Source organism: Labrus bergylta, chromosome 5 (assembly GCF_963930695.1).
Source record: "Labrus bergylta chromosome 5, fLabBer1.1, whole genome shotgun sequence".
In the NCBI taxonomy this organism is placed as follows: Eukaryota; Metazoa; Chordata; class Actinopteri; order Labriformes; family Labridae; genus Labrus; species Labrus bergylta.
Window position 1 is genome coordinate 9343174 of NC_089199.1, and position 16211 is coordinate 9359384.

The 16211-nt window shown below is 37.7% G+C and overlaps 2 protein-coding genes across 4 annotated transcripts in view; both read right to left on the bottom strand.

Moving 5' to 3' along the window:
• Positions 1–4522, bottom strand: part of itga7 (integrin, alpha 7) — a 35266-nt gene extending 30744 nt beyond the window's left edge. For all 3 annotated transcript variants that reach the window (XR_010666408.1, XM_065954689.1, XM_029277881.2), the window contains exon 1: positions 3959–4522. Coding sequence is in view for 2 of the 3 variants with exons in the window: in XM_065954689.1 (XP_065810761.1) it covers positions 3959–4176 (218 nt within the window). In the remaining variant the exon portion in view is untranslated. The remainder of the gene's footprint in view (positions 1–3958) is intronic.
• Positions 4523–9788: 5266 nt separating this feature from the next.
• Positions 9789–15193, bottom strand: LOC109986218 (protein shisa-4-like). Its single transcript, XM_065954690.1, has 5 exons — positions 15075–15193; positions 14686–14842; positions 14418–14581; positions 12943–13074; positions 9789–12249 (listed from the first exon to the last, which is right to left on the bottom strand). Exons 1-5 carry the CDS (start codon positions 15148–15150, stop codon positions 12119–12121), a joined length of 660 nt encoding a protein of 219 aa, XP_065810762.1. The 5' UTR covers positions 15151–15193; the 3' UTR covers positions 9789–12118.
• Positions 15194–16211: the final 1018 nt, after the last annotated feature.

A 16211-nucleotide genomic window follows, 5' to 3' on the forward strand; every position in this document is an offset into this window, starting at 1 on the left:
AATAAAAAAATCTCTGCCACAACAAAACTGCAAGAAACCTTGAAAGTGCGACAGTATGACTAAGCTGATTTCTATTTGCTCTTTACCGTTATTGGTTGTATGATACAGCCATGAGTAAGCATTGAACAAGGCATCAAAGCAGTAATATCATTTTCACCATTGAATCTGATGACATAACACACAATGAACACAACACGGTATGACCAGAGGGGACAGTAACCCAAACCTCCATCATATAAAGAGAAACTGAGTCAACAGCGTGTAATTACAGTAAGTTTGAGGCGTATTGTCTCAAGTGGATACATCAGAGATGATAATGGAGGCACCTTGAAAACGAAACTCCCAAATCTGAGCAGCAACAACACAACTAATGGGAATGTATTATTCAGACAGGAGAGATCATTGCTGGGTTGCTATCTGAATAATACATCTCTCACTCTTATCACAACATTATGAAATGTTTCAAACTTTAAGAGTCTAAAGTGCAGATGAAACATACTCATGGAGTTTTCTGGGTTGTATTATTGAGTACTCCTGGGTCTTCATAAGGGGTCTTATGTCAGGGAAATTGTGGGCTATAAGGAACTTCAATTTTAACTTTTACAGACTTATTGTTTCAATCCTCTTTCAAATCAAAATGGCAAAATTTTTGAATGGATCTTTTGGTTTTTTTGTAATAAGAGTACTGAAGAGCCCAAGACAAATTCCTCGCTTTGTTTGACAAATAAAGTTCGTCTTGAATCTTGAGTAAAACAAGAGTAGTTTTGAATTCTTCCTGCTGTTTATGAGAAGCCGTTTGATTTACTTTGTTGCCTCAGTTTGTATCCTGTATTGTTGTGCTTGTTTGGTACCATTTTTGTGTGTCTGTTGTTGAGTGGTATGAACTTTAAAATCCAATCCATGGCATGCATTGCAAATTAGCTTACAGGCTATACTAATACTGTTTGTTTGAGGCAACGGTTTGCTTCCTCCATATTTGTCCCTATACAATAAACATGATAATAGTATGAAAGTTTATAAATTATCCTGATTAATACTTTATTTCTGGTTATCTTAAGAGTCACTTTGTTTCTTCAGATACACTTCAACCAGCTTTTGCTAATATTCTTAAAATGAAGAATATAACTGAATGAAAAATCAGTTTCATCTTAAGTCCGCGTTGGATTTACATAGCGTCTAAGATATGTTTGCATCTTTGTTTAGCTGACAGATTAGATTTGTTATTTGGATCTTTACTTACAACTTGCAATTACAAAAGTACCCAAAACATTTCGGACACCAGCAGCTCAGCAACAAATGAAAGACTAGTTAAGTGGGTGATTATTAAGTGACCAAAGTGGAGCCAAATATGTCCTGCTGCAGCTGGTAGAGACCAAAACAGTGCAAAGAGAGGGTTTATGTATAGATAATTGCTTGATGAATAAATTAACAGGTTTGTAAACAAGTTTGATACACTGAATTAATGAAGGAAATTGTCAATGATGTGTGCATGCACCCAAGTGGCCAGATATCAGTTTTTGCAGGTGTAAGAATACAATGTTCCCTACGGTGCTGAGAGTTGTCCCATCTCTTAAACTAAACCAGTACAAAGGTAGGTGGGTAGTTTCACATGACAATAATCTGCATATCTAGAAACCATATTCGATAATATATGTGAAAAGTGAACTGAAATTGTCAAATGTGTGTGTCTACCTGGGACTCTTGAACTCAGAATCTTTACCTGGCTACAATAATTCAAGTTGTATTAGTCGCTCTTTGACAGTGATGAACTCATTATAAAGTCATACAGTCAATATGATGTCACAGCATACTGGCAACAGCATTATTCATTTCACTCTCTTCCAGTAGATGCATCACATCAGCACATCAGCACATCAGCAAAGTTTATTGACTCTTTTCTCCTGGCATTAACTCTTCTAGTGCATTATGGGCATTTTCTCAGGAGTCTTTGCTCTGCAGTTAGAAACAGGCCATAATAGTAGACGTACTTTACCGTCATACTTGAAGCTCTCAGTCAGTCATTTCAAATTAGTTCCAGGAATGTTGCCGGACAGCGAGCAGAGGGGTGACATGAGTCCTCCTCTGACTGTCAATATGTCTGTGATGCTGATGTCACTAGTCTCCCCCGGCGACAGGACGACTCCAGCCCCCGTAAACTGAGGAGCCAAAAGTTAAATATGGCCCTCCAAAACAGCGGCCTGTAACTCATTCTTGTATTTACATTTTATACAGCTTTATAGTTCAACCCACTACATTTGAAGGGGGGGGGGGGGATTGATTGATCGATACTCATCAATAATTGTTATAATTGTCAGAGATTAAGAGATTTACTAAAAGTATGGTTTACTTTTAAGTAGCTCCACAACCTATTAAAGCAGCAAAATACTCCTTAAATCACACAACATAACAAAGCAACAACAATCTTGTAATATGGCAGATAACAGATTATCTGCATGACAATTAGTTTTGACTTTAATACTACCATTATCGTAAACATTATTTTTGTACTTGTAAATTCTGTATAATGAAGTATTCTCAAATAGTACCGTTACTTTTATGTATGTAGTTCAATATCTGAATAACTTCCTTTACAACTGATTATTTTATTCTTTACATTTTTGTGCATTGTTTTACTACAGTTGAGATTTTGCATCACCATTAAAAGTATATTTTTAACAAAAACGTGTTCAGTTGTTAACAGAGTAATGCTTATGATTGCTTTAAATGTGCCAAGTGAATTTGTATTCGACTATACATTACTACATACCTCTGTGCTAGATACTAAACTGTCTCGTCAACCTCTTAGATGGGATGCTTCAGGGGAGATAGCCTCTTATTTACAGCCATGACATTACAGTACTTGGCAAAGATTTAGAACAACAGATTTCTGACCCGTGTTGTTATCATTAATTCATGATTTCTGGAGAGCGGGAACATGGCTTTTGAGTGTTCCAGTCACAGTTGAAGAGGCATCACAACAGCTGTCGTCAAACAGTAGATCAGAGACGTCAATGGTCAAAGAAATAAGAGGTTGTCGAACATTTTCGCATTAAAGAACCCTAGACTGACAAAAATGTGACAACAGACCTCATTTGATAAATTTAAGTCCTCTGAGCCCCATCTGTTAGAATTGTTGTGTTTAAATATGTTAAGATAAGAAAAGATAAGATATACTTTATTCATCCCAGCAGGGAAATTTAGGTATGATACATACATATCCCACCCATACAAAAAACATGAGCCCACAATACATAGCCAGGATAAAAAAGTGGTATGGATGGTCCATGTGCATAAGTAGCTGTTACTCATAGATAACAGTACAAAATGAAGTATTGAATGAAGTTATTGCATTATTATTATTAAACGCCTGAACAAATTAGTCATACAATCTGTATTTGTGCCTATAAAGTCAAATAAAGTATGAATACATTCGCTGTGGGAAACCTGTGGGTTTCTAAACCAACGACATTGAAAACATGTGCAACTCTTCTTTGGACACAGCCACACACACTATAGTATCTTCATTCTGCTAGTATAAAGTAAGTACCAGAAAGACAAATCCCAGAAAGATCCTTTTTTTCCTCTTCTCTTGAGAAATCACTGCCAGCTGATTCAGCAAACCTCCTCTCATCCTCTCTCCACTTACTGTAAATCATCCTCTGTCATCTCAGAGCTCAGCCTTCTGATGCTGCACATGAACATGCTAAAACCTCCTGCGCACAGATCTGATCAAAGTTATGGGAGAAGCAATGATTAAGTAAAGGCAAGCACTGATGTAACACAGAAATGCTGACTCAGAACTCAGCTTCTAACTAACCTAAATTAAAGTAAAACATTGCATTTTGAAAATGTTTCGCAGGGAGCAGGTGCCACACATTTAAGTATGTAAGCTGCAGCAAAAAAGTAAAACACACACAGGACACTGAGGACAAGCTCAGTGCCGCATTCAGCCACTCACCAGCTCTGAGGCTCGGGGGTTAGCTGTTGGTGAAGTGCAAGAGAGAAGCCAAAAAATGTGCCCTGGTCTCCCAACTTATGCAGCGTGTGAGTAGTATCCAGGTTAAAGCCCCACACATGGCTAAAAAGGGTCAACACAGCCCAGAGGAGGGTAGTCCAAGGATGAGAGGAACAAGATGAGAGGAAGACAGCGTTCCCATGTCCCATCAGGGCTGCCATAGCAGGGTGCAGGTCCTGTAGCAGAGCAAGTTCAGAGGAAAGATTCCTTCTATGGCTCCCAGAAGAGCTAAAGAGGGTAAAAAAAGAAAAAAAAAAGAAAAAGGAATACTGCCTTCTTCTGTCCTCTCTTCCACCTTGTTCCCAATTCTCTTTCGTTTCCTCTCTCACTCAATCGTGCTGGCTCTCAAGTCCGTTTGCTGCTGTCAGTCTGAAGAGCAGGCTGTGAAAATGTGGCCGCCACTAGGATGTGTGTGTGTGTGTGTGTGTGAGAGAGAGAGAGAGTGTGTCTGTGTGTGTTTCTCTCAATGCATGTGCGCCTCCCCCTCCTCTAAGCTCAGAGGGAGACAGAGGACAAGTGCCTTGAATAGCCCGCTCACTCCTACCCCCCATCCCCTCTCTCTCTCTCTCTCTCTCTCTCTCTCTCTCTCTCTCTCTCTCTTTCAGTCCCTCCACCTCCCTCCCGTCTCTCAGCTGACATCAACACTCAAGGGACTGCTGCCAAAATACCAGGCAAGGTTGTCAAGATACTTGGAGGCAATTGAATAGAGAGCGAGAGAGAAAGAGGGTGAAAAGACAGCAGACTGTTTTATCTGTTGAGTTCACACAGTCCAAACTACCTAGTTCTGTGGCCCCTCGTCGCTGCTGCAGGTGCTTGTAGATCAGAAGAATATCAAAAGGAGGTACAATACGAAAGTTAAAAAGCTACAGATATCGAAAAGGCTTTAGTGTAGTCTGAGCTTGAAAGCCCTGACGTCTGAGGTCTGGTGGCAACGATCTGGAATGAATCTGGGAGACAAAAGGGGCCGAAATGTGCACAGTGACCCAGGAAACTTTATTACAGACCTTTAGCTCTTCTGGAAAGACAGGGGGGGGGGGGAGAAATGAATGCGCTGTGACAGAGCAATGTTTGCAGAGACATAATCAGGAAAATTGCTCCAACAACATGCATTAAATGTGACGTGCATTTTTAGTAACTAAATGTTTTAGCCCCAATACTTCTATACAAGTCGCTGACACATAAGTTATACCCCTCTCAACCGCAGCAGCTGCTTTAACCAGCTGATTTCTGTTTCTCTGACACAATCTGTGTGCAGCTGTCAGTGTGACACCTCAACTGTTCCACACAATAAACCTCACACACAGCAGTCGCATGCACCAACAACTTGATTTTGAAGTAAAGCTTTGTCCTTGCAGTCATGTAGGCCTAATCTTCTCCGTTTAGAATTTGTTGTTTTTAGAACAGTAGTCATGTTAAATGTTTTCTTACAGCTTTAAGTTTTCTAGAGAGTAGCCTACCCCACAGGTCCAGAAGAGGGATACTGCAAAAGTGATTGGGGAAGGTTATTGCGGGGCTTGATTGTTTGTAGCCGATGCTAAAATGATTTTAGAAAAAAAAAACACAGAATGAGAAATGCACTTATAGCCTAATGTAAAGCAGAAGAAGAACTAAGTAGGCTACTTGGTCTATATCTGTGCAGACAGCAAACAGGTAGGCCTTTACAAAACAACCAAGAACTAAAAAAAACATCTGCATCACTGACTAGAGTTGAATAGGCCTACTTGATGGTAAAAAAATAAATAATAAAAGTGACATTTACCGTACAGTGAAACCGGCTTGAGCTAGCTGACAGCTGTCTTTTAGTTGTAGGTAACAGACAGGAAGCAGACAACAGAAGTATCTTACTTTTTTGACTCGACTTACAGTATTCATGCAGCTTGTTCAGATCAGTCTATGGTTCAGACATCCATCTTCAACGGCATCCTTTTCGTTGTCTTCTTTAGACTTTGTATGGCATCAAGTCTCCAGAGAGGTAGCAAATAGCATCCTCAAAACACAGCAGTTTGTTAATTGTCGAAACTAACTTCACCTTCTTTTCTGGTCATAACCTTAATACAGTCTATGGTCATAACATAAGAAATGTGGCCCATGCATAAACCCCTGAGCACCGATTAAGCCACGTATTTTGAATATTTGACACTTTTAGTAAGAGTAGAAAAAGTTAGAGTAACTTTTGTCCAAACCTTTAATAACTCTTGCTTCAATACGGCCCACCTATCAAATTGCACAACAAGCACCTAAGTTCAAACCTCATTATCACTTCAGTCACTTCAACTTTATCGTTAACTGACAATTCATTTAAACCTTGAAATATAGGCCAGGACAGGTGAACGACTATATGCAGCATGTATCAGAGTTTTTATTCCAGAAATATAAATATCCTATATTTTCTGAGCCCTTCATGCTATGTAGGCTACCTGGTGGTGGCGTTAAATCTTAGAGGCACTTAATTGCCTTAACAAAACTTGCACATTAAAGAGGATTAAAAACGACTGGAGATTAGTGTCTCTGAGCACTATCATCAGTGTATCAGTGTCTTCACACATCAGGTTACTGAAAGGATGGGGCTGAATCCTATCATGTGATTTGATGACTGGCATCCTCTAGTATCAATCACTCTCTGCCCCCTGCTGCCTTGAAGTGGTATTATCACAAATAAAGAGCAAATTACAATTCACTCAGGTGCAGGTTATTGTACACCAAGGCCTACTATAGATTGAATAAATAAATAAAATAGTCTGATACACAGCTTTTCAGTGTTGACAAGTGTTTCCAATTTAGCTATAGTGATAGGCATTTTAAGACAGTTTAATAGCAGCTATTTTCCCTCCTCCTTTGCTCCAAGAATGATTATGCAGGCTTGGTACCAACACCAAGGCCAACCATTTATACTAGCTGCTGTGCTTTGAACAAATAGCTTACAGACTCCCTATGTCAAAGCTAACATGCTCAGGTTTGACAGCCAGATTGCAATTCAATGTAGCCTAACCATGTTTGCCATATTAGCGTTTTAGCATGCTAACCGGAAGCGAGCAGAGGCTGATGAGAATATCATCAGGCTATATTTATTTGGTCATTTACTAAAGATGGTGAAATAAATCAAATCTGATTTGACTAAATAATGCAGCTGGGTGACAAGTCAAGGCTAAATAGTAAGCCTCACTGTAATTCACACACCGCGGGGCTGGATAGGGTGCATCGGCTGACCTGGAGAGAATGGAGCTGATGGGGGAGCTGGATCTGCCAGAGAGACAAAAATATGAATTGACTCTGTTGTTTGTGTTTTGTTGTTGAGCATAAACAACATAAACAAAGACAAGATGTGCCTCGGTTGTACTGTACGTTGTTCTCAATCCAGAGCCTTTTCTTCCCTACTCAAGTGTCTAAATAAATCATCATAGTTAATAAAAAATAATATTTATGAGGCTTGATTTTTTCCTGATCAGTGTTTGATTTCAGTGAACCAAATGTAGTAAGCCTTAAGTTTCCAGATTGAGACATAAATGTGGGTTAAATTTAGTTGTGAAATATTCCACTAAAACCGCAAAAGGCAATAAGATAAGATAAGACACTTTATTGTCATTGTATGCAATACAACAAAATTTTGTTGGTGACAACCAGCCCAATCTGCTGGTGATTATAGCAAAATCTGAATTCCTCCTCTGGGGACCATGAACAGGCCTATCTGCAAAATTCCATTGCTATCCATCTAGCTTGTTTTTGATACTGTAAAAACAAAACCCAAAGATCAGTAGACTGAACGTTACCATGAGGTTTGACAACACAGGATATAACAATATCACAAAATAAATAATGTGGAAACTTTTTATCATGTATCCTTGATGTTACAGATTTAAAAAGAAAACATAAACACAAACAAACACTTTCAAGCCTGTTTGTATTTCCGAGCATGTTGGACCGTTCGGCTGGCCGTATCTCTTCGGAGCAACTTGGACAAAGCATGAGAGCAGCAATTACTCCCACACACAAGCAGTTATACACATCACACTGTCTCACTGCAGACTATAAAATTATTATCCAAAACCTGATCAAAAGTTCATTTTGGTATCCAATAACATAACGTGACCCATGACTATTTTCCACATGTTTCCAATAGCTGCTCCCTTTTGTGACAAAAATACCAGAAAGATTCCTCTGAGCAGAGGGGAAGAAGAAAGAAATTATGTGTGTGTGGGATGTCCAGAAAATGCTGAAAACATCCTAATGGCAGCTCGGGCAGCAGGCCAAACAAGAATGCCTTTCGACAGAACAAAAGCACAGTCAGAGCAAAGGATGGAAGAAATGAGAAGAGAGAAGAAGAAAGAGGACGAGGAGGACAAGAAAAGAGAAGATGTCTGGCTGTAAAGATTATCTGCCACAGTGTCCATGGCACTAGAAAGCTGAAGGAGTGCTCATTAGCAGTCTGAGCAACACTTCAAGGAGAGATCCTATTTTAGCAGGGAGCCATATGTACAGGTGGGGTCATCTTTCCTCATATAGCCCTCCTACACTTCCATGACTGAGATAGCTGCAATCAGCACTATTACTGTATTGATTAATGGAAAGTGTGGGATGCTATAAGAGAGAGTGCTGCTGGTTATTATGGGATTAAATGCAAGTCCACCCACTGTGGCTTTTGGACTGCACATGATCCCACAGGAAGAGGCTGTACTGAGTGCAGTGGTTTTGTCTTGCCTGTAACATTTAGTAATAAAATGATGGATTTTTTTTTTTTACAAACACTGATTTCATTGTAAGTGAGTTAAAGAAGAAAAGCTCGGGGCGTCTCCTTTAAAATGGTACATGTTTGGAAACCAAAGCCTAGTTGTGAAATACTGAAAATTGTTCTTTGTTTAAAACTGTAAAGCTCCAAAAGTTATTTTGCTAATATAATTCCCAATTTCCTACTTTAATCATCGAATCAGCTAACGCAGTTTTATACATAGTGCTTTAGTATTAAACTGTATATAAATCTTTACCTGATTAAAATTAAAGTACCACAACCTAAACTTCTCTTTAAATACTTATAAAGGGTCAACGCTGTTACAAATAACAGCATGTGATAATATTCAGAACTTTGTATAAGAATTAAATGTGAAAAGAAAGTTGGGAAAACTGGGCCAAATATGAAGTCATACGTGCCTTCAAATCAGAAATCTACTTGACTTGTTATATCCTTGTAATTTCACAATAGATGAATCGGCTGGCTATTTTCACAAACCTTTTGACTGTTTGGTTTGGGGAAAAGGAAATTAAATGTTATCAAAATTACACAGAGCCAGAAGGGGAACCTCCAGAATGCTTGTTTTAAAAAGAATAAAAACTATTATCTCAAAGAAAACCAAAGAGACTAAAATGATGAACTAAAGGAAATATATGATATGTAAAGCTGCAACCATGAAACTTATTTGCATGAAAATAAATTACTGGCTTTTTAAAAAGCTCTCTGTAAATCTTAAATGCAAAAGTATTAATTTTTACAATAACATGCAACTGATTAATCGTGGCCTAGTTATTATATAAAAGTAGTAATTATAATGTTTACCATTGAAATGAAGGGATAGATATATAAAGTATAGCAAAACAGACAACAGTCAAGTTCAAGCATTTCAAAATAATAGTTTACTAAGATTTGTTAAATACATCCGTATCCAACAAATCGAAAAACTCCAGTAATAAATGTATGATCCTTTAAGTGTGACATCACACTTATCAGTCCAAAATATATACAATCTGATTATTTTTTTCCAAACAGAGGAGCCAACACGAGAGAAACAGTTTTCCCTTTAATACAGATAAGACTGTGAATATTTCAAAAAGAATACACTGTATGTTCAAACCATAAAATGTGAAATGTTAAAAAGTCTGCAAACAATGCGGATATATAGTAAAAGCATCTGTTTGAAAAAGAATATCAAGAAATTTTTAGTTCATAGAAAACCAAGTGCAAAAACAGTTCTCATACTGTAAAATCAAGCAAGAAAAAGAAAAAGAAATACCACATAATCATTTGAACAAAAATGTATTTAACGCTAACTTTATCTGTTTCCTTAACAACAAACACGTGATGAAAAGTACCTTGAAGTAATCCAAAAGAACTGTCTGATGATTATGTAGGTTACTTAGGGCTGTGGAGCCGTATTCACAAAGCCTCTTAAGTACTGAGAGTTGCTCCTAGTGAAAAAATTCTGAGAAAATTCTTAGAATCATGACATTTTCTAAGAATTTCCCTTCAAAGTTAAGGCTAGATCCTTGTAAAGATGAAAGTAATTCACATAGTGTCTTAGCCCTTAAGGGAGCTCCTAAGTGTCTCTTCCTCGATCAGAGTTACTCTGAGAATATTCCGAAATCACTCTAGGATTTTTTAAGCTAAGTTAGGAGCTCTCTGCGAGGATTCCCAGAATGTTTGTGAATACAGGAACACATTATTTAGTATCTATGCAAATAATCCAGTTGTGTTTGATGAAATATGGACTTAAATGTTTTTAAATGCAACAGAGAATGCCCCAAAGTCTTCATGATGTACCTGTCTGACGTATAGCCTATAGGAGGCCTCAATGTGCAAGATGCCGAACCCCAAAAAAGCTTCATGCAAACTGTGGGAACAGTGGTTGCTTTGTGGGAACGTAGTGATTCAAGTGTATAGTGCTCTGCTGAAGACTACTAAAGTCTTTAACAAAATAATCCATGTAATTTAAGCAGAGCAATCAAAGTATCAAGTAGGTAATTATAATATAACACCCTATTTTAGGCGTGGTTAAATCATTCAAATATATAAATTAAAATGACTTGATAGCAGAGCAAATGAAAAATTGGGCAGAGGCGACCTCTAGTGTCTATTAAAAAAGAGAGCAGCGTTAGGTCAAGTGGTTACAGTTTCCAAAAAGTTCCCCTTAAAGTTAAGACTAGATCCTTAGATGAAAGTTATTCACAAAGCATAAGAGAGCTCCTAAGGTGTACAACTGTTAGTAGTAGTGAGAAGGACTATTAACAAGAGTTTTTCAAGTGAAGGAGAAAATGTAGAAATGTTCTTCAAACACTGCATTAAGAATATTATTCAAATCATAGTTGGGCTGAACAGAGAACAATTATTTATTCAGACATTTCAATCCATCTCTGATTTTTTTCAGTACAAACTGATGCGTGTTGAGTTTCTCTGTATGTCTTTACCTCCACAGGTGCATTTAAACCTCTTCACATGCTGATGTAATAATCAGCTTGAGGTAGTGAATAGGCTTTTGCACAAGTGGGCATGTGATTTCAAACATCTTGCAGGCTATATACTTTTAAAGAACGTCTTACACTTTGTCACACAAATGTTAATTTCATAGTGTTAATAATTACACCATGTCTGACTAGAATCTATGATTGGGCCTGATCGATTTCACACTGTACTTCTATGCCCAATATCACAGAATTTATTTTTCCAATCACAGCTTGAAATGTGTCTTCCTCGCAACGGGGTCAACCACCCCTCCTCACTAAGATAAAGGTTTCTGTCATTTCCTCGCTCAGAGTTGCTCTGAAAATGTTCCTAAATCAATCCTACGCTAAAAATCCTTGCTAGGATTTAGGAGGTCTCTGAAAAGATTTTCAGAATAATTATGAATACAGGCCCTAGTGTTCATGAAAAGCCAAGACAGAGTCAGCAATTTGAGTACTATCTGTTCAGAGAATATGATTTATTCTGAAGTGTTAAAGATTCAGAAATGTTGTGTCCATGCAAAGGTGTTCAAAATGTTTCTTTTTCACCCTTTTTTTTATTTTTTTCACAGGACTTAAACACATGTTTTTGTAATTGCACTTGGCTATTTTAAACTTTTAACACTACCATCAAAAGTGTAATTAATGCTAAAAAAAACATGGTCATGAAAAAGGAAGATACTGTTTTTTTAAATTTAGAGAATTTGCAAAAAATGAGTTCCAGTAATGGAAATTACAGAAAAATACCTTAGAAACATTGATTCCCAAAGATATATGTACATTAATTCCTGCAGGGGTTTCCTCTGTGTCAACGCAGTATTCCGACATTTCACATTCCTCTACCAATAGTGTTTCAACCAGAGTTTGAATATAGCGTCATGGACCAGTGTTTTCTCCAGTTTAGTGGTTTGCGTTGTGAGAGGGGTTGTAGGCTGGCTGTGTGAATAAACCTGGATATGCTGGTGGTATATTGGGCTGGATAGGGTACATCGGCTGACCTGGAGAGAATGGAGCTGACGGGGGAGCTGGATCTGCCAGAGAGACAAAAATATGAATTGACTCTGTTGTTTGTGTTTTGTTGTTGAGCATAAACAACATAAACAAAGACAAGCTGTGCCTCGGTTGTACTGTATGTTGTTCTCAATCCAGAGCCTTTTCTTCCCTACTCAAGTGTCTAAATAAATCATCATACTTAATAAAAAATAATATTTATGAGGCTTGATTTTTTTCCTGATCAATGTCTGATTTCAGTGAACCAAATGTAGTATCTGTTGTCAAAGCATTGCATTCCTTCACTGTGCCTGTATACTCTGTGATTGGATGTTTCCTACCACAATGCACCTTGGGAGTTGTAGTTAAGTCCTGTTTAACACAATTGCTAGTCTTTTGTATGTGGAAACTTTCTCACTGATCAAAGATGAAGGCGAGCTCCAACTTTGAGATAAATACATTTGTTTCCTTTCTTTTTAGTCGACAGTGGAGCTGAAGCTCTTTAACACAGAGGTATGTGGTGTCATGCTTTGAATACACATGTAAAAAAAACACAAATTATACTCATTCTTTAAAAATAAGTATAAGTGTCTCTAAAAAATAAGAACAATGATATGTTACTAGCATCAGGATATAAATCACTGAGTATTTAGTTGACATATATCTGTGATTTTAAATCATAATGAAAACTGTTTAAAGTGTAGTTCATATATAAACATTGTGAAAATACTCACTGCCTCCGTAGTAGGGAGGTGGTGCATTAGGGTTGGGCATGCCTCCAAATCCAGGCTGAACAGGTACAGGCTGGTATCCTGGTTGTCTGGAGGGGGAGTTTGGCTGCTGCGGTGTGTGAATTACAGTGGCATCTGAAAAAATGTGTTTTTAAAAAAATATAGCTTTAATCTACATTTTTTCAGCAAATTGCAAAAACTTAAGGGAAAGGTTTCAAGGGAAATACTCTGAATTCTATTCTCTTTTTTATTTTAAGCTGGCTCAAAAATTACCTGGTAACTGGTTCTGACTTACGACTGTATATAACCTATAGGGCAGAAGTAACCCATTCCAAAAGAAAGTATGTTTCCAAAGGCAAAGTTGCTGTATGACTGCATTCTTTTTAATGGCCACCAGGGAGCCAGATCTCTTGCTGCAAGCCAGACAGTGTAAAAGCAGATGGTCTACTCTAAGTCACTACTTTAAGGCTTTATATGCAATTTTTCACACTTAAATATAATAGAAATCAAGTATATCCTCTGAAAATAACTCTGTGAGTCATGACTGTCTGTAATTGGTGTAACACCCGAGTCCCACTGTCTGTGATGTTTTCAGAGTTTTCCGAGTCCTATCTTCAGTTTGTTTACATCGGTGTGACGGCGGCCGACTCCTCCCCTCGCGTATAAAAGTTGTTTAATTGAGGGACTAGAGAAAAGAAGAATAACATACTGTACTCACTGCTTAACTGTGTTTCTAGATCACGCTCATTTCGGGTAAATTTACATGCAGTGTGAAGATACGAGCATAATAAAGATCGCTAGCATTAGCATGCTAACACAACAATGCACCGCCCTTGAGCAATGCTGGTGCTCAAGGGCGACATCTGCTGGATCACAAAATCACATATAAAGCCTTTAACATCTACCACAATGCAGGATGATATTTACTTCACGATTTATGGTCCAGTAAAATAATAGAAAAAGCAGGTGATGCTTTAGGGCATGGCTATGCTACAATCTACAACAGTGACCAGTCAATCAGTAAAGAGATTTAGAGATTTAGCAATTGGTATCCACCCAAATTTGCATGTTGCACGTGTTACAATGATGCTCAAACTACCTATAAAACAACGTTAACGGGTGAGCATAAAAAGTTCTGATTTCCAGTTTTTATCCAATGTGAAATAAAACTGATAATTGGTGGGAACTGATTTGTAATATTCAGATTCCTCAAACACCTTAGTAATGTAAAGAAGTTCATGTTAAGGACAAATGTTAAGTGTACGCTACTTGGGTAGCAAACTTAATTGGGTCAAATGTCTTTGAATTGGGTTGAGCTGGAAGTCATGCATTGAACGTTTTAACTAGCTAGCTAACTAGCCTTGCTACAACTCATGCTTATTTGCTCTGATTACAGCGTGCATTTGCACATTTGTCTGGCTATATGAAACCTGATTAACAGTCTTTACAAAATGAAAGGCTTGGATGTTTAGGCCTACTTGGTTGTCTTTGGTTGTTTCTCTTTCGACACTTCTTGTAGAACAAACAGCAAGGAGCCACACAGCAGATGACGAGACCCACACAAAGGAGGACAGGTAAAACAGACCCCAAGATGCTTCCCAGAAGTGTAGCAAGTTTGCTTCGCTTGTCGTTGTTGGAAGTGCTGGTGAAAAACACAGACATTATTTTTCTTCCCTTCAAAATGATTTCAAAAATGTTTTGAATCTTTCACGCATCACAGAAAGTGAAATAACAACAGGAGCACACCTTCCAGTACAGTAATATTGTTCATCTTGGGTTATACGATAACTCCTGTCATCGCAGCAGTACATTTGGCTGCAGGTTCCACAGCAGTAATGATTGTCACATTGTTGTTTTTCATAGTAGTAGCCATTTGTGCCCGTAAAGCTGCTGCAGTATTCAGCTGTAACAAATAAAACATGATGAGGTGTAACATAAACTGATGAGTTAGCAGTTCATTTGTCTAACTGAAGTCACATAAAGGTGTAGCAAAAAGACTGCAGTGACTGATACTGAGCTTGACTTAGACATGTTGGTGTCACTTTTGACCATCTGCATCAGACTAAAGATTCACTAAACATCTTAAATTTGTTGGGGGACAAAAAAACCCACACACAAATAAAATTAAAACTCACCAAATACTGCTGGGAGCAGGATGCCACACAAAACTACCACAAGACTTGACCAGACACCTGAAACCATAACTGCCATGATTTAGTGAAGTGAGGAAATGACTTTGACTTTTCAGTGTGACAATTGTTTCAACCTGCCTGTCTGACCCACCCTATTGCAAGTAGCCCAACAGCATTCCTGCCTTTATGTGACTTTGTGCCAATAGGCATTTTATATTTTTAAATCAAGCTAACAAGACTGTGTGACTGTCACAAACTATGATAAAAACGTGCTCAGAAATGTTTTTTTTGCACCCTTTCTCATCTCTATTGCTGCCATTATTCAACATGTATTATTTTGCTATTTTTATATTAATGTTCTCCTTTGACAAAGGCTACAATCATCAATGCAGCCTGACTTTTTATAAAGAACAGTCTTTACAATAAAACCAAATCAAAAAAGAAGTATGTATTGCATTGATACATTTCAGTTTTCTTACTTGTGCAGTTTAAGTGGATGAAGATAACCCCACCCAAATTTGCTTCCTGAATTGTTGTCTACCTCCGCCCTCACTCTCCCTTGAACTGTCTTTTGACACTTTACAAACTTTCCCAATTTATTCACAAACCCCCAACACAACCTTGTGTAAAGACCTTTATACAGTAGTAGAAAAATGACTTCTATAATAACAGTTTATGTTGGAGGATATGTCATGGACTGGCTAGAATAAAAGCCAAATCTTTTCCACAGAGAATTATTCTCTTTGTCTTATTATATTGTAAAGGTTAGCTTTACAAATAGCTTTACAAATAGCTTTACAAATAGCTTTGCAAATATTACTTATGTAATATTTGCCATCACATGTAAGATAAGATAAGATAATCCTTTATTCATCTCACAATGGAGAAATTTACAATGTTACAGCAGCAAAGCAGGATAGCAAACACAAGAAAAAGCACATAGTGCACAATTAAGAAAATGTAATTGTATTATTAGTGGATTATTAATTACTTTGCATTATCATAGAATTTCAGTTTTGAAAGATAATGTCAACAATAATTGTGGAAAAACTGCAGTTTTTTCACATGATGTATATTGCCTTCAAATTCTAACCTCCTCACCCATCATTCATCATCGACAATATCGTGTATGGCTTCAAT